Source organism: Sesamum indicum, linkage group LG13 (genome assembly GCF_000512975.1).
Source record: "Sesamum indicum cultivar Zhongzhi No. 13 linkage group LG13, S_indicum_v1.0, whole genome shotgun sequence".
Taxonomy (NCBI): domain Eukaryota; kingdom Viridiplantae; phylum Streptophyta; class Magnoliopsida; order Lamiales; family Pedaliaceae; genus Sesamum; species Sesamum indicum.
Genome location: NC_026157.1, coordinates 448,695 through 467,524, shown reverse-complemented (window position 1 = coordinate 467,524; position 18,830 = coordinate 448,695). Strand labels below are relative to the sequence as shown.

General features: G+C 33.0%; 2 protein-coding genes across 3 annotated transcripts; both read left to right on the top strand.

Moving 5' to 3' along the window:
- On the top strand, positions 5,522–10,360 carry LOC105175992 (NAD(P)H-quinone oxidoreductase subunit O, chloroplastic). The gene is made up of 6 exons (XM_011098647.2): positions 5,522–5,825; positions 5,955–6,010; positions 6,701–6,766; positions 7,082–7,123; positions 9,430–9,489; positions 10,136–10,360. The coding sequence occupies exons 1-6, from the start codon at positions 5,600–5,602 to the stop codon at positions 10,163–10,165; spliced, it is 480 nt and encodes a 159-aa protein (XP_011096949.1). The 5' UTR covers positions 5,522–5,599; the 3' UTR covers positions 10,166–10,360.
- Positions 11,300–17,447, top strand: LOC105175991 (calmodulin-lysine N-methyltransferase). 2 transcript variants are annotated; one of them, XM_011098646.2, is made up of 7 exons: positions 11,300–11,477; positions 11,561–11,723; positions 12,484–12,563; positions 15,107–15,167; positions 15,254–15,369; positions 15,927–16,059; positions 16,888–17,447. In XM_011098646.2, exons 1-7 carry the CDS (start codon positions 11,381–11,383, stop codon positions 17,165–17,167), a joined length of 930 nt encoding a protein of 309 aa, XP_011096948.1. In that variant the 5' UTR covers positions 11,300–11,380; the 3' UTR covers positions 17,168–17,447. The 2 variants fall into 2 exon arrangements, with proteins under 2 accessions (XP_011096948.1, XP_011096946.1); XM_011098644.2 differs by having other exon boundaries at positions 11,546–11,723; positions 16,888–17,446.

Below are 18,830 nucleotides of genomic sequence, written 5' to 3'. Positions count from 1 at the left end.
GATCATTATATTTACCCCTTATGATTTATTTTATGTAAAGTATTGCTGTTTTTTAAATAATTATATATATATATTTATTAGAAGTGTGATTATTATTTTTATATATTATTCTTCTATTTTTAAAAAATTCTTATATATTTTCAATGGTCAACGTAATTATAAAAATTAGGGGTGAATTACAATTTACCTTCTTGTATTAACTAAAAATAGCAAAGATCCTGTGATAGAAGGGTTTAGTAGTCTTCTAAAGTGATTGTTTTCACTTAAAGGGGGGATTAGACGTGATACGGAAAGTGAGGAAAGCTAGCCAAGTAAGGAAGCGAACCCAAGCATAGAAGCGAACCAAGTGGGGAAGCTAAGCCAAGACTATCTCATTCAGAAAGAGGGCGTTAGCTTCTTAGTAGCTACAGGCTCTTGTTACAATTCATTCCCAATCAAAGAGCTGAAAGACCGTGTCCGGTGTGACTTCCTTCACAGTGTTCTAGTGGAGCGTGGCTTCTCTAACAAGTGGGTTTCCCCCCTAATGAGCTGTGTGACTGCTTCTAGCCTCTCCGTCCTTTGGAATGGGGAGCGCACTGCCGCTTTGCTTGCGATTCGCCCTAGTCCGTAAAGAAGCAGAAACAGGCTAGGGTCGGGAAAGAAGCAGCCCCCCTTGCTTATAGCCCACTCGTGCTTTCCAATTAGGAAATCACTCGTTGCGGTAGCTGCCCGGAGTTCGAATCTCTTTCTGGTGAAATGAAAATTCCCATTCGGATAAAGAGATTTCATTTTTACGATGATTTTATTTTTTAACGAAAAGTTGTTAATAGCTATATCCCTTAATTGTGCTTGCTGCTTAGGGGTTGCTGGTGACGATGTCGTCCTATTCGGCTTCTAGCTTCAGCCTCAAATTTGTGCTGCCTTTCGTCCTTCGCTTGCATCTAATAGCTTATAGGCTTCTTTTTAAATAAACTGGAGTACATATAGGATACACCGGTGCTAAAACCTTTTCTCAAGATATCTTCCAAACTCTTGGGGTCGTTGCTCCTATCTAGTACTGGATGCAGTAGAAGGTGCTCTCGAGCGAATTCCCTTTTTCCCCATATAAAAAATAAATTAGCTATTTATCCCCCTCAAAATATAAAAGAAGAGCAAAATACTCCCTTAAGTCATATAGTGTGCAACACGTGCTGCATCCGTATTTTTGCTTAATTTTTTCTTATAAAATGACTTTATGCCTTAAACTTGAACCATTAGATCTTATTTTATATATATTTCTCAACGGTTGAGATTTGATAATCAAATCAATGACTTGCTTCTTTCTTGATTTAGATCAACGATCTATAATGATGTATAAATAAATGGTTCAGATCTATTTGAATTCGATCAATGACCCATATTTATGCAAGATATAAAAAAATTATAAACTATAAAAATAAAATTTTGTAATAATTAAATTGTAAAGTATATATAACATATACATACATATGTAATTAGTAAAAAAAATTAAAAATATGTAAAAAATTCTAGATTGTTGGTTCGCGATTGAAGACGCATGAGGTGGCGACAACAAGGGCGCAGTGGGGCGCGGGGGGGGGGGAGGTCGACGCTGGAAGAGAGGGGAGGCGACATTAGGGTAGGGGGAGAGCTAGACGACGGCAACGACGAGGAAGGGAGGCGGTCGACTGTGTAGGGGAGGAGAGAGAAGTTTATATATAGATATATTATATGTATATGCATATATATATTATAAATATATATATTTATATAAATTATATATATATGAAATATACTTTTACTTTTTGTGTATATTGTATATGTAAAATAAAATCTGGCCCGCTTATCTATAAGATAAGATTCAATAGTTGATAACAAATATACAATAAAAAGTTGATAAAAATAAGAAAAAAAATGTGTATTACACTAGCTTTTGACAGAATGAATTTCAGTCTCCATGCATTAAAAAAAAAAAAAGGTGTAGGCCAATCATAGGACTTGATGGCTGTTTTTTAAAAATTGTTTATGGGGGTCAGTTGCTTGTAGCAGTGGGAAGGGATAAGAATGATAATATGTTCCCAATTGCAATGGTTGTAACACAAATAGAAAACAGGGACACTTGAGGTTGGTTTGTGGGGGAGCTTTTATTTCTGCAAGACAGAAAAGCCTTGTTGAGGCCTTAAAAGATTTAGTGGCAGAAGCTGAGCAGAGATTTTATTTGAGACACATGTACGAAAATTTCAAAGTGAAATTCAAATATGTTGAATTGAAAGAGTACTTCTGAAAAGCAGCCTCAACTGCTAACAAAAGGGAATTTGTGGATTTTATGAAAAAATTGAAGAACTTGATCCAAAAATCAACATTGAAGTGGAACAGATTCTGAATGGCTTAGAAAGATAAATCCACAAGATTGAGCAAGATCCCATTTTTCAATTCATAGCAAATATAATATTTTGGTGAATAACTTATGTGAAAGCTTTAATAATTACATACTTGAGGCAATAGACAAACCGATTATAAGTATATTTGAGTTTATTAGAACAAGATTGATGTCTAGGTTGCAAATGAAAAGAGAGAGAATGAAAAAGTATGGAGGATCAATTTGCCCTAACACCTTAAAAAAGATAAACAAGCAAGTAGCAACAAATGGCTGCAAGAAATTATTTCATTAGGTGGTGGGGTAGAGTATGAAATTGAACACTTCTTAAACAAGTTTGTGGTTGGCTTAGAGAAGAAAATATGTAGTTGTGACATGTTTCAGTTAACAAGATACCCATGTTGTCATGCTTGTGTAGCAATTGTTTCAAAAAAAGTTAGACTAGATGATTATGTCGATGATTTTTATAAGAATTCAGTGTTCTTAAAAGTGTATAATGACATGATACATGATATTCCTAGAGCACAAGATTACATAAAAATCAGATTTCAGCCCTTTAAACCTCCAAAGATTTAAAAGAAAAGGGACAGACCCAAGAAACTCAGGAGAAAGGGCCATAATGAGCTGCAGTCAAAGATATCAATAAAAAAAAGGTTGACACATACCTACAGTAAACGCCTTCAAACAGCCACAACAAGGACAATTGCAAGAATGAAATACATCCAATTTTTTTATTTGTTATGTAACAAAATTATACTTTTTTGTAACAAAATTATACTTTTTTGCAGGCAAATGATGCTGCTTCTGAAGAAATTCCACATAGATCTCAACCTCCCCCCCCCTTAAGCCAGGAGCAACCAAGTACAAAGGTAATTTCAATATCAAGCCAGTAAAATAGAATTGTGCTCTTTTTTTTATCACTGAACCTTTTTTTTCAACTGAATTGTGATCAGAATTTGCAGGCTGCAACAACAGGAACAAGACAAAGCAAAAATGTAATACAACCACCTGCACTAAGCTCCGTAACCCAAGTGTGTTCTTATTTTTTAAATTAAATTTAAACCAACTGAAAGAAAAAATAAATAAGTAATTTACTAAAAATGTATTCCAAATTTAATTCAACAATAAGTAGGTTATCAAGGCCCCAAAAATGCATCCTTATTTGGAAATTTTACTACAACAACTTCTTCAGTACCTACAATTAGGAGATACAACAAGAGGTCAACTATTTCATAAGTCTTGGACAAAATGAAAGAAAGACAAAAGAGAAGACAACATGAGTAGTTTAGACTAGCCTGTTCTTTTTGTAAATGTGGATTTTACTAGTAATATGACAAAACTTGTCTGTAATATAACACTCAATGGCCTATTTTTTTTGTAGATATGGATTTCACTCAAAATTTGTAATATGGCACTTTGTATCAGGTTGCAATCTGTTCTAATGGAATCCAATTTTATATTTTTGTCAATTTTGTTTAGTGTTTGTGTTCAGTTTTTCGGCACATTTCCACTTTCTATTTCAGCTTCAAGAATCCAATTTTAGCTTAATGTTTCTGGAATACAATTTTGTTTATGTTTCTGGAATTCAATTTCAACTTAATTTCAGTGTTAGTGTTCAATTGTCAATTCTTTTTTCGTGTTAAGTGTTTGTGTTCAATTTCTGTATACTCAAAGATTATGTGGAAACAACCTTTGAACATTCACTTTTATTTTCCAGTCACAAAAATTCTAAAAAAGTTAAAATATTACAAATCAATATATGACACAACATATATACTACAATAAAGGTCAATACTTAAACAATAGAGTTTTACAAGTTTAGTTTACATTATCTTCATTTTAACAACAAAACTAACTCTAACACAAAAAGAACACTGCTAACACCAATCCAGAAATTTATCATAATGTTTGGTTTTGTTTTTAACTTGTTTTTGGGTATTTTGTGGAGATAGAGAGAAAAAAACAAAAATAAATAAAAATAAGTTAGAGATAGTGTGTATGTTTGGATTTATTTTTGGAGATAATATAAAATAAGTTTGGTATATTTGATGTTGGGTAATTAGGAGACAAAAAGTACTGTTTATTATCAAATCATATCTTTTTTATATATATTTATATATATATATGTATAAAAATGTATATAGTTTATTTGTAAATGAAGCGAGAGAAATTTTAGTTTTGTCCCCCACTCACTGTTACAAAATACCTAGAAACGAGATAAAAATTGACAAAATATTGAATGCCAAACATTGCTTCGATTTTGGGCCATCTCCGAGATGGCCCAAAAACAAAGCCGAACATAATGTATATTTCTAGCAAATGTTTCTTCTTTGACATTTATACCAATAGATCCACCGGTCTGCAAGTTTAACTCTACTTTCTCACATTGTTTCAATCATACTGTTCATGAAAGCCACGGAAAATTTTTTTACCATTGTGTACTTGAGCATGAAATTTTAGAGGAATCCCACTAGGTGCCCATGTAGCTCTTTCAGACTCCAACCAACGAAAAAATTTATAAACTTGATATCTGCAACAATAATATAATTTAAAAAAATTCAAGGGCTTTGTTTGTGACTCCACTACTCTAATTTCGGCCTTCAAATTGCACCCATATAAAAGTTTAGTTGAGAAACTAAAATCTAGTGATTGTGTGTTTTGTCTTGATTTGCTTTTTTGAAATGAGGAGCTTGGCATTTTCTCTCTTTTTGGAGATAAAACCATGAGAAACAAGTTGAAAAAGGAGGAATTGTAATAGCAGATGAGCTACTACAGTTTTATTTGATGAAGGAGGTGCATAATTGTCAAAGTACAGCATAAATATGGTCCCTCAACTACAACATTCGCGAGTGTGGTACACCTTCGACACGCAGGGGTCTAATTGCTACAATAAAAATTTCACAAGGAGGTAATTTTGCATTTTTTATATCACAAGGGGTATCATCCACATTACTCATATCACATGGGCGCCCTGCATTTTTTTCTAATTAAATATAATAATAATTTTAAATTAAAGTAAGTATTTTTAAAGAGATAGATAATAAATTTTATAATATACACCACAAACAAATTTTGTAATATAAAAATCAATAAACATTTTAACTTTTACTGTAGTGAACTCGCCAGTTCAAACTTGGACAAGCAAACTAACTCATAAAAACTAAGAACACATATACAGATAGAAAACCTTATCCACATAGAAGTCATAAACAGCAGACAGTGAAGAACTCCGCGGCCCAATTTCCCATGGCATTCTCAGCAGCTCTGTCTCAGGGCGCCTTCTCCACCACTTCAACATTCTTACACAACCCAAAGAGGATCCCAATTCCATCACCTCTTATCAGAGCTGTAAAATCCTCAGAACAACCAGCGAATGAGAAGCCTGCAGAGGCCGCCAACGCCCAGAAGCCTCCATCCGGTGCTCAACCCACACCTACAGCAGCTCCCAGGCCCAAGAAACCTGTCTACTCCAGTCAGTATATATATATATATATATATTAATTATATATACGTATATTGATACACACTCTCTTCGTCAAACATGTACATATGATCATCTGCATGCATTCACAATGTGTTTAAATTCTTCTGCTTTGGTCAGTGAAGAAAGGCCAGATTGTGAGAGTTGACAAGGAAAAGTACCTCAACAGTGTGAATGTGAGTTGGTTGTCCTTGCAAAAGTTTGAAGTACAGAGTCAGATTATTATCTTTAACTTTTCTATTTTGTGCTTTGTTTTAAGGTTTAATTAGGGTAAATTAGGTTGATGTCTTGTGAAGTTGCGTCTGGTGATACAAATACCTCATTTTTTTTTGTAAAATTATAAAAGGTAAATTACAACGAATTTTTCTAAAATTTGTTATAATTATAAATACTTTTATTGTTTGAAAAATTATAAATATCTTATTAAATTACAAATATATTAATAAATATTCCTAATGATAGCTCATTGGAAGGAGTATTTGTTGGGATATTTGTAATTCCAGAAAGTATTACTTTTGTAGTTTATCAAACAATGAGGAGGTATTTGTAATTAAGACAAAATTTCAGGAGAGCCTTTTGTAATTTACCCAATTATAAATAATAGTTGTAATTGCAAATAAACACTCTGTTCAATGGTGCAATTCTTTTACAAACACCCCATGAAGTACATCATATTAACACCTCTTAAGGGTAATTTTATAATGGGCATGAGGAGTTTACGTAATTATATCTGACCTCAAAAAGTGCTGGATTCAAAATTCATAATTTAAAATTCATTTATAAAAATATAACCTAAAGGAAAATAACCAACATCTATGAATATTGGATTTACTGATCTCCAGAACTCAATTTGTGTATGTTTTCAGTATTTATCTGTTGGACATCCACCATACTACAAAGGCCTGGACTATATATACGAAGACCGGGGCGAGGTATTGTACTGAGAAATACATCTTCAGCTCAGATAGAAAATGAGCTCTCATGAAATTTATCATAATCACAAATACTTTTCATTGTTTGAAAAATTACAAATACCCTTCTAAAATTACAAAAAAATCCTAATAAAAATCTTCTTATGACAACTTATTATAAAAAATATTTATAATTTTCAAAACAATAAAAAAATATTTATGATCATTACAAACTTCAAAAAGTCCATTGCAATTTACACTTACAAGTTAAGTTTAGTTTTTAACATTTGATTTTAAGACTTGGGATCTCCCAACTGAGACATCATCTTACATCAGGTGTTGGACTTGCGCATATTTGAGACCGGCGAATATGCACTTGTAAGTTTTATTTTTGCATTTTGTTTCTGTTTTCCTTCTATTTTCATGCCTTTATCTTTCTCTTTAACCATATATTGATCATAGTTCAAACTTCAAAGTATCCACTGACATATATAAATAGTAAAAGTTATTTTTTTCCTTTTTTTAATTTTACCCTTTATTAGATTTAGTCGTATAAGTATACTGGTTAATTAATTAGCCCTGTAAATTTGCAAAATGATGGCAAATAGTCCTCTGGTGGTCGAGAATTTGTATTTTGCTCGAAAAATATGGCATGGTAGTTGAGTTGTATAATTTTCTGGGGATTTTAATATTATGTGGCTTTGAACATGACTCAAAAGTATGTAGAACATGTTTTGGAGGAAAAAAAATCTCTTTTTCTCTCCCACCAAAACTCCTTTGCTAACTAACAAAATCCGTCTTCTCCCCCACCGTTCTTCAAAATCGGTTGAATATGTCTTCCATAGAAGGATTCCTTTTCTGCTGTTGTGAAAAGAGGGCAATAGTAAAAACTTTTTTGACTAATGAAAACTCGGGAAGAAGATTCACAATAAAACCCTAAATCGGACTTATTTTTATTATTTTGCAAATTTATAGGACTACTTAGTTAATGGGAATACTTATAGGAATAAATTTAATAGAGGGCAAAATTAAAGGACGAAAAAATAATTTTTCCTATATAAATACGGGGAAAATTGTATTTTTCGTGCTATCTTTTATGATCAGTACAATTTTCTTCACACTAGTTATAAAATTCTCATTAATGAACCTTTAAGTTACAGAAACTCTCACTTTTATGAAAGATTGAATCAGTATTTTGACGAAAAAGACACATGCTCCAATGTGGCCTTTGTCCAGGATACTAACAGAATCTGACGAAATATCAATATGTTGGAATAAGGTTCGAACTCAAAATCCCTTATTGACTTGCATCTAATATCATATTAAATAACTATTCTATCTTCATGCTGTTAGAGAGGAAAAATATTTAATATTTAATATTTTAATATAGTATTCTAAATGACTTATGCCGATTATATCGATTATAATATTTTAATATTAATTCTAAATGAATCATTATTATTTTTTAGTAATATATCGATTTAACAAATACATTAATATGACGAAGCAAATTACATCTATTCAATAAATACATAACTATGATTAAGAATATTAACAAAGTACAAGAACTCAATAGCTCACATAAAGTGATATTATGTGGGACAAATACCCATACGTACTTGAATTCATGATTTTGAACTTGTTCATAAAATCTCATTTTGAGCCTTAACTACTAGACTAAGACATCTTTGGTTCATAATTGCTTTTTCTCACACCTGCAATTCTTAGTAACTTTGGTACTAAGAGAATAGGAAATTCACATCTCATCTATCGGTCACTTGGACAAACTGATTAACCCCTAATTATATGTTTTACATTTCAACTAAATCTGTGACAGACATACTCTGGAGGGCATAATTGCACTTTTGACTTTTTAATTATATTTTTTTGGTATTTTTAGTTCTTTTAAAATTGTTAGAATTACAAAATAGCCTACATATTTTCAATTTCGAGAATTTAATAGAAGTCATTCCACTGAAAAATTTAAAAGCAATTGGAAAGTTTCGTGTGCCTTGCACGTGCTAGTTGAAGAACGACAACGGGTGTTTAAATTTTTTGGCCAAATGTGTCCTAAGTTTACGAAAATTATAAGTATGCAGGACTATTTTGCAATCCTAATAATATAAAGAATAAAAATGTGAAAAATGCATAATTAAAGGATGTAAATTGTAATTAAGCTTACTCTGTAGCATAATTCTTGGGTTACTCGGGTGAAATTCAAATCAGCCTGTCATAAAATAGAAATAGGTACAAAATCTCGTGAAGTAAAAAAAATATTAAAAAGCGTCTTAACATTTTGAAAAAGAAGCATTTAAACCCCGTTTCACCTTGTCGGTTTCTCTACCCATGCAATTTGTGATCGAGTTTCATGTTTCGACCTTTATCTTATCTATTGTGTCCTCATTTATTAACTAAAAGGAGAGTAACTTTAATGGTAGTTAACAAAGGCACATATCGACCCAAAGCCACAAAGGCACAGATCAATCCAGAGCCACTTAGGCACAGCTCCATCCAGGGATCAGTTACCAAACCATAAAAGTTAGTTCACTAAGAACTTTTAATCGAAAGAACAGAGAAGAAGAGATGTCAGGGTATAAGATTTCAGGTTCTTATTGAACCGGAATGGAACCTGGTATTTATAGGGACAAGCCAAACTTTTCAGTGAGTTTTGGTTTATGATGCAGATTGCATGGGTTGGAATACCAACTGCACCAGCTTGGCTTCCGACAGACATGCTTATCAAGGTAATTAATTGGGATAATTACACTCCGTTCTCCTTAGGTTTGGTGTAATTACACCTAATCTTTTATGACTTGAGAAATTAGCACCCTTAAGATTTCTTTATGTATAACAAATAAGTCCCTTTGTTAGTTAAAATTCAGCAAATTTGCTGATATTAACAAAAAAGTCAGAAAAAATCTATATTTACTCCCAATTGACTTATTACTAATTTATTGTAGATTAGATGAGTCATTTTATAACCAAATTATCCTCATATGTTTTCACGCGTTAATGCATGTGAGAAGGTATATCTTCACTGTTATAAGTGTAATTTAGAAAAAAAATTATTTGACCTGCAATGAGTCAGTAATACGTCAATCGAGGATAAATATCAAATTTTATTCAACTTTTTTGTTAATATCAGCAAATTCAGTGAATTTTTACTAATAAATAGACTTATTTGTTAGACGAAAACAAACCTCAGGGGTGCTAAATATAATTTTTCAAATCACAGAAAATCTAGATTTAATTATACCATACCTTAGGAAAAGGAAGTATAATTATCCCTAATAAATTAGTAGTTTGAAATTATAATTGACTCTTCATATCTACAAACTTTGTTTTTCTTACTCTGTTAAATCTTCATTAATTTTGGTTGTCTTCCTGCAGTCAGATAAGCTCGACTACGAAAGAATCTAACAGAGAGGGGTTCAAGACCTATAACTTTGTATTTTACAGGAGACAGATGTCAGAGTTGTGGTGTACTTGAACTTTTATCCAATTAAAAAAGGATATCGGGTAAACTATATAGCCCGCATGTTAAGTACCCATGAACATATCAACAATGGTAATATTTTGAAAATAGCATATAGAGTTCCTACCCAATTTACAATACTGAATATTCCAAATTCTATTACTTTTTTCTAGATAATTACATTAAAACTCCTCTATACTATGTGAAATTAGCTGAAAACTTCCATATGTCGATGAAATAAGTAAAAGAACTCCTGTATTATTATAAACCCTACTAAAAACTTTCTTCCCGATAATAATAAAAGAAGAGTGCATTACACGCGTCAGTTATGCGAATATGGATATTATCTTTTCAACTTTTAACAATTACTACAGTGAAAAATGATCAAAATACTCCCTTTGGCCTCTATTACACTTTATCACAAAAAATAAAATAAAATTCGAGCTTGTAATTTGGTGTAAGGTAATTCTTACAAACTTCTTTCTTTTTCCTCAACTCGCACTATATTTGTGTCGATATATGTATTAAAATGAACCAAAATACATAATTTAAACACATCGATTGTTATATATTAATACTTTGGATAAATTACATAGAAACCCCTTGAGGTTAGACCAGTTTACACAACACTCCCCATCTTTTGTAAAATTACATCTACACCCCTATTAGTGTGTTAGTGTAATATTTTTCACGTTTGTGTAGATTTTACATTTGTAGGAGTATAATTCTAATTACAATTATAACTTGTATTTTGCAAAAAAAAAGAGAGTGTTTATGTAATTTGACTTAATCTTAAGCGATGTCAACAATATTAATATACAATAATCGATGGGTTTCTATGTCAACAACACCCCCCACGCAATTTAGTGTTGCGTTCTCATACTGTAACAAAAGATTGCAAAAAGACATTGCCGCTATGAGTGCTTCCTTCCGCGTAATAGGATACAAATTATTATTTTATTCATAGTTTGGTCAAATAAAAAACATATGTTTGAATTAATAAATTGTTAATTAATCAATTAATTAATGCCTTTTTAAATTAATAAATTTATGTGATCCAACGTTATTAAGGTTTTACTCTATTCTGCAAAATTAAATTCAAGTTCACAATACAACAAACGGCGTCGCTTGTCAGTAGCAGCATCCAAGAAACGCCAGCAATGGATACCGATCACTCGCAACCAAACCGGAAGCCTTCGTCTTTGCGATGGCAAATCCTACGCCGTGCCCTTATCCGCCGTCCTTCATCTGATCCTGGTAAGCATGCGATACCCACACTTACTCCCTAAAGATTTGATTTTCTGTTTACTCGCAAAGATTTGCAGAGAACCTGTTTGAAGAAATACGTTTGAATAAAGTATCACGAAGAACAAGAATTGGGTTTAATTTGATACCATGGCACGTGGTGAATGAAGTCGGGGAAGATTCAGATTCTTTTCCGAAAAGAGACGCTTGGTTTTGCTACACATTGCCTCTTCCTAATGCTCCTAAGCTTTTCCTACGGTAAGTCCTTGCTTCAATGTGTATGTTCATTCTTCTTTTTGCTTTTTCTCTTAATTTTATTTGTCCTTCCCGTGCTTTCAATTTGTTGAGCTTGAGGTGGGATCTTAATTAGTTTTATTTCGCATTCTTCTTTTCTTTTTTTTAGATGATGAAAGTACATTTGGGCTGTTAGGTTCATGCCTTATATCCTCCACTTTTTCTGTACTTGCTGTGAGTTTGTTTTCTTTCATTTTGTTGGCTTGTTTATCCTCTTTTCTTTTTCTTTTAATTGTTTTCTGGTGGGGTGGAGTTGTAAAGGGCGACGGTTCGGGTGGGGATTAAGCCTTTCAATTTTCATTTTGTATAATTTTTTTCTTTTGGACAAGAGAAGTATAGTTACACAGAGGTGCAGATGCACACAGAGAGCCATGCACATGCTTTAATATTGGAAGTATTTGAAATTTGAGTTCACTGAGAATGGCTTTTGTCTGAAATAACTTGCTATATATTTGGTTTGTGCTGGTGAAAAAAAAACTAGTGATTTTTTTGTTGGTGTGGTATTAATGTGCTCATTTTGCGTTTTATGCTGTAATAATCATTAACTTCTTAAGCATTTTGTTTCTTGTTTTATCCGTCTCTCTGTATCTCAACAAAGATTAGTCCTTGTGGAAAACTTTGTAATTGGTCATAGCTTGTGGCTGTAGTTATTTCATAATCAGAGAAAGTATAGTTAAGTTTCTGTTGGGAATGTAACAACTGCTATCATGTGGAGCTCGTGCAGTCAAAGATGTGAAGATTGTGTCGATCTCAATGATTTTGAAGTCTGTAATAGATATGACATTGACAACACGGGACTTGTCTGTAAGTAGAAAGCATCTCATTCTTTCATCTGTTTCATAGAACAATTTGCCCCTGGGGCAATCCCTCTGATTTGAGCGACACAAATTATTTCTTCAATCTATATGGCTTGTGGTAATTACAGTTTTTAAATCTGTTTTTGTTGAGTATCAACTACGTTCATTGGAGTATTAGGATGCTAAAAAAGATAACAAATAATCTCAACTACAAATAATGATGTTCACACATCCAATAGGGGGAATATTAACCATTTTGTAACATAATAAATGTGAAGATATGCCTCTGGACTTAATTCAAAACATCTGAATCTTCTACTTTCTTTAAGTCGCTAACCTTGGTCCCTACTACTCTGTGTTCACATGCTTGCATCAGTGAATTTTTCTTTTTCAACAGTCTCGAGTTGAAGAGCACAATTTTCAAGGTCAAACTTAGTTAGCACTAGTGCAAATTGATATATTACAACCAAATTTCAGTTTTGTAGGTGAAACATATAATGACTGCAATCCATATCCACCCCTCAGTAACGTTGTAATTGGTTCATTTTTGGAGACCTCTCAAATACTAAGAACGTTCCTTTTGCTTATGTTTCTGCCTAGCCCATTTTTGTTTTCCATTGTTTGGAAAAATAAAATTGCATTTGGGAGCCCCCTTCCTAGTGGAATGACCCATTTGCCAGACTTGTTTAGTAAGATAGGCTAGGAGCTGAAACCTGCTCGCTTTCAAACCTAACACCCTAACTAAAAAAACCTTCTGCAAATAGCGTTTTCCTTCTCCTAAGTCCAACACCTCTTTCATAGCCTTGAACCGTTTCACATCAATGCTGCGCGTCTTCATCTTTCCTTGTGCCCTTTCATCTCACTCTCTCATACCAATGGCCAATCCAAGCAAGACCACTTTGACCACTCCCCTTTCCTCCACAGACCCCAAATTCCTCCCACCGGAGCTGTCCATTTATTTCCCTTTCAGGAGTCCTCCAGTAAGAACGCCATTCCTCATCCGTTGCCAAAACAACTCAAGGTACTTTAGAAGGGATGCGATTTTGGTTATACCCAAATGGACTAGGTCAGTTTCTGATAGAAGTTTATGTAATTATCAAACCCAAACGGTTGAATTAATTCACTCAAGGGTAAAATTGGATATCCATTACCTATGTTGACATGATAAACTCTGTTGTTTATCATCAACGGTTGGGTCTATTGTTAGATAATAACAAATAATAAGGGTATTACATGTAAATTCCTACACTTGACAAACCTCAAGGGAGCATGCTATAATTATCCCTTTTTAGAATGTGGTAGAGGAAGGGTTGAATTTAGAGGCACATTGTCCTAACCTTTGATGCTACTGATGACTTTTTAAAAAAAATCATTTTCTTCATTGATTCTTCCATCTTGTGGTTAGAATCCTCCAGTTGCTTTTGAATCTCAAGCTGATCACTAACCTAGTTCTGATGTCCCTCCATCATTTCGGCTATTTGTTGCTCCAGTATTTCCACCCAAAATATGTCTCCAATGCCATTATTATGATACCAGAAATCTCCAAACACATGTCACTACCTAAACATATGTTGCTAACTTAGTGTGAGAGGAATTAGGGAGAAGCATGAGAAGAAGTTGAGAGGGAAGAAGAGTAGAAGACGAATAGAAGGAGAGGAAGGACCACAGAAAGAAGTATTATTACTTTCTAGAAATTGCTATCACATGCGTGAATCCCGTTTTTATACATTTGTACCGGTACAACCTAACTAGCCTTACTAATCTCTCTTAACCAACTAAAAAACTCTGCCACGTCCCACGGGTCAGCTTGGAACAGCTCAGTTAGTTGATCTATCGTCAACTATTATCATTAAGCCTAACTATCTAGTATGATCTTTCTCAAAATGACATTGCTCCACTGTAAGCCTTCTTCTAAATGTTGCTCCACTTACTGAAATGACATTGTTGAATAACCATGATTAACTTTTAGAGAAGAGATCATTTAATATTTAATATCTCTAACACGTCCCCTACATGAAGAAAGTCTTCTTTTTGTGAAGCCTAGCACACAAAAATCTTCTTTATAATTTAGTGATGATAAGATTCTTGCTTAGGAGCTCATGTTTCTCCTAGCTTTGTAACTTCAGTTTTCTATACTTCAAGGCATCATTTGCTCAAGTCGTGTTGTTCCTTATTTTGGCACTTCTCTACAACAGTACAACCTCCTCTTGGAGTCTGTATTGGTAAACAATTTGCTCAGAAAGACTTTGTACCAAGCAGTCGACTTTTGTATCATTGAAAAATGGCAGAAATTGGATGTATCATCTGCATCGACAGTTCAGATTTGGTTTTTGCATCTCATCCATGTGTTTTTCAGAAGAAACTTCTTGTTGAACTATCAGAAATCTTTTTTCCTACTAAATTTCTGAAGTTGCTAAAACTTGGTTCATGAAAATGACATTCGTTATACTCAAACCACTCTATTCTGCCCAAATGCTACCAAAATTACATACTTCTGACAGCATCTAAATATTTTATACCTAAAGTTCCTGGGTATTTCCTTTTGAACAGGTCAATGGCCTTCTGAGGATGTACTTGCTTATTATGCCATGTCACATCTTGGTTGCTTCAGGTTTACTATACAACTTTTTGATTCAACTTCATTGCCTAATGTCATTTTTGGCGGATCTGTTTCTCATTTCTTCTCAATGTTTCTAGGAGTAAAAGAGTAATTGAACTCGGATCAGGTTATGGATTGGCTGGTTTAGTTATTGCTATGGCTACAGAAGCATCAGAAGTTGTTATATCAGATGGAAATCCTCAAGTGGTTGATTGTATCCTTTTGACCTGATTTATCAGATGTTAGAACTTAGAAGTAAGGATCTTGCATCAGTTATCTGCACGGTGTATAGTATTCTTTTAATTAGGCATCTTTCTGTTTGCTTGAATGACAGAATTTGCTGCATCTTGCCATAATTATGGCGAAGTACTTGCTGGGCTCTTAGAACATAAATTTGAGAAAATTGAAAATAGGAAACAGGAAAATAAAGGACTATGAATACTTAATGGTTTATAACAAGTATTGCCATGTTCCCGAGAAGTATCTACACCTCTGTGCTATTTATTGATCCAAAATGCAAAGAATATTATTCTGGTTTCAGCAAGCTTCTCAGGTAGAGTATGTGTGAACTTGTATGGCATACAGTGTGTAACATGCCACCACAAAGAGCGAAAAAAATGGGTGGTGCAACTTGCAAGGGGAAAATTTCTAAGTGTTTTGACTGAGACTCTGGAGTTATTCTATTGATTTTGACTTCATTAGTTTACTAAATTTACCACGAGCATTTTCATCAAATCCATTGTACATAGATTGGAAATTCTTAACAACCAGATATACAGTGTAATATAGATGCCAACTCTGCTTCACTTGGCAGTACAAAAGTGAAGTCAATGATACTGCATTGGGATCAGTATGAAGTCTCAGACATCCCGGGTACCTTTGACGTCATTGTTGCAAGTGACTGGTAATTGGTTCTTTTATGCACAAAAGTTTAATTTTCTTCTGGAGCATCTACTTTCCCTCAGTGCATTACCATAAAGCATACCCTTTATTTTGGAAGCTTGTAGATTTCTGGCTGCACGCATAAAAATATTATGCGAGAACTAGAAAATGTTTATTTCAACTGAATGGATGGGTATTGCACATAAGGCCTAGATTCTAGTAAGTTTTGACTTCTTGTGAGCCTCTTGCTCATGCATCTGATGAACATATATCTAGATCATTCACTTGCTACAGTTTGAAGCCAAGAAAAAGCCACTGTCAGCATTCGTCCCATATGTTACTTTTTGTTGGGAATTGTTGTTGACAAATTGTAAATGTGTGTTGATACTATGAAAAGAAAATAATTACAGGATACAAGATTTTGCATGGTCTGAAGAATTCTCCTACGTTCACAATTATTCAAGATAAAGATCAGTGTCTTCTAGGATAGTTTCCTGTGAATAACAATAAAAGGTCACTGCCAACGATTTGTATGACGAAACCTGTGAAGCATCGTAAAAGTACAATTTTACTCCTATAATTTTTTTTTCCAAGGACAGGCCCTGAACCCCTACACTTTTAAATGCTGGGCTCTGATGTAATGTTGGTGCAGGCTCTGATGTAATGTTGGTGCAGGCTTGACACTCCAAACAATTTTGAGTGTCCAAAATTATGATGTGCCAATCAACATGGATCTTCTATAATAACTCACACAATGGATGGAATAGCTGCATCTGCAGGCACTTGCCTGAAAGCATTTCACCTCACTTTATCAAAGTCGTCTATTTGACTTTTCCTTGTCATCTTGCAGCACTTTTTTTAAGGAATTCCACAAAGGCCTTGCTCGAACGATCAGATGCTTGCTAAAAGAAGATGGTCCCTCTGAAGCCATACTTTTCAGCCCCAAAAGAGGCGATTCGTTGGATAAGTTTCTGGTGGAAGTTAAGAATAGTGGATTGCACTTCACCATAACTGAGACCTATGATACAGAGATTTGGAGACGGCATAAAATTTTTGCTAATGGAGATCCCTCGTGGCCTAACTACGACTCAGATCATTGTTACCCTTTATTGGTCAGCATTACAAGGTGAACTTTTTGATGTCTGCTTTTCCACCTTTTTTTCCTGCACTTGCTTTTAGCTTTCGCTGGGGTTTATTTTTAGGCAGAGACCCCTCTTTCCTTATAGTTACTATATAAAGCTGTGGGAGAGCATTCACTTGGAGTAGCTTCTCCTTCAATTCCAGAAATTCCGTGTTATTTGTTTATTATGCTCAAGATTATTTAACTTGTAGGGGGAAATTGTATTTTTGACTTTCAAGTCCCATTGCTTAAAGAATTTTCGAAAATAGTCCCATAACATGTAAAAATTTTCATTTTCAGCCACCCGTCAATTTTCATTCAGAAATTGACGGAAAAAACCACCTTCAAGTCATGTGGCTATTATCTTTTCAGAATGGAACTTTCATGTGGTTTTTGCCATCAATTTCCTAATAGGAGTTGATAGGAACTCCTAGAGGGTGTTTGGCTAAGTTTTTCTAAATATTTATATGCTCATACATTTTATAAGATGTTGAATATATTTGAAAAGATTTCCTAAAGCGTTTTAATAAAATAAGATGTTAAAACTTATAACATGTTTTCACATCGAGTGTTTGGGATAATAAGTTTTTTTGTTTTAATCAGTAAAATATCAAAATGGACATGATAATATTATAATCAAATAAGTAGCTATTTTTGGACATAATTTGTATGTAAATATTTCTAAAATATTTTTTAAAAAAAAATAGTATACATTGATTTAAGTCAAAATAAAAATTTAATAGATAATTTTTTGCAAAAATAAAAAAAAATAATGAATTATTACCTAAATTTTTTAAATAATATTTATGTATGTTTATGCTAGTCGAATATTAACATAGATATATAATTGATATCTTCTTTGTTATGCAATGATTATTTTTAGTATTATAATCTATAATATCTGGAATTTATATTTATTTCAATAAATATAATATCAATAGCAATTATTTTTGTATAATTATAATAATTTATTATTACAATGAAGCATTCTCTTTTCTTTTCTCAATGCATGAAAAATTAAACAGTAATAAACTTCTTATAAAATTTTAAAAGAGTATGTTGTGTGTGAGAGATAGAGAGAGGGTCGATATGGATATTCTCGTCTTATGACATATTCATCTTTTGTAAAGCTCACAAGATGTTTTTAAAGAAGTCGGATGAAGTAACTTCTTAAAGAGCTTATAAAATTTAAAACGATTTATTTTGAAATTTTATAAGTTATTTAATTAAAACTTTGCCAAACAAATTTTTGGAACTTCTTTTACAATATTTTAACGAGCTTAAAGCTTAGCCAAATCCCCTTTAAATGTGAAATCTATTTTTGAGAAATAATGGTGTGAAAGTGTACAATAGAGCCCAGTAGGAAAAAACATCAAACAAAAAATTATGACAAAGAGTTGACAGGATGTTCCAATGTTTTACTTACATCATTGTATGCCACGTTTTATAAGTGATGCTATGACAATTCTTGGTAATTGATTATCATAAGTTTTCCAGATATTTTTGAAGTCCCAATCGTTCCAAGGCGTGTGTTCACAATTGTAATTGAAATATCTCCCTAGTTTTTGAGTGATATTTCGATTCAATCGATACTTTTAATATAATTAAAAGTAATAAAATAAATTGTAATAAATTCACAAACTCGCATAAAGTAACATGATTTTTTTATTTAA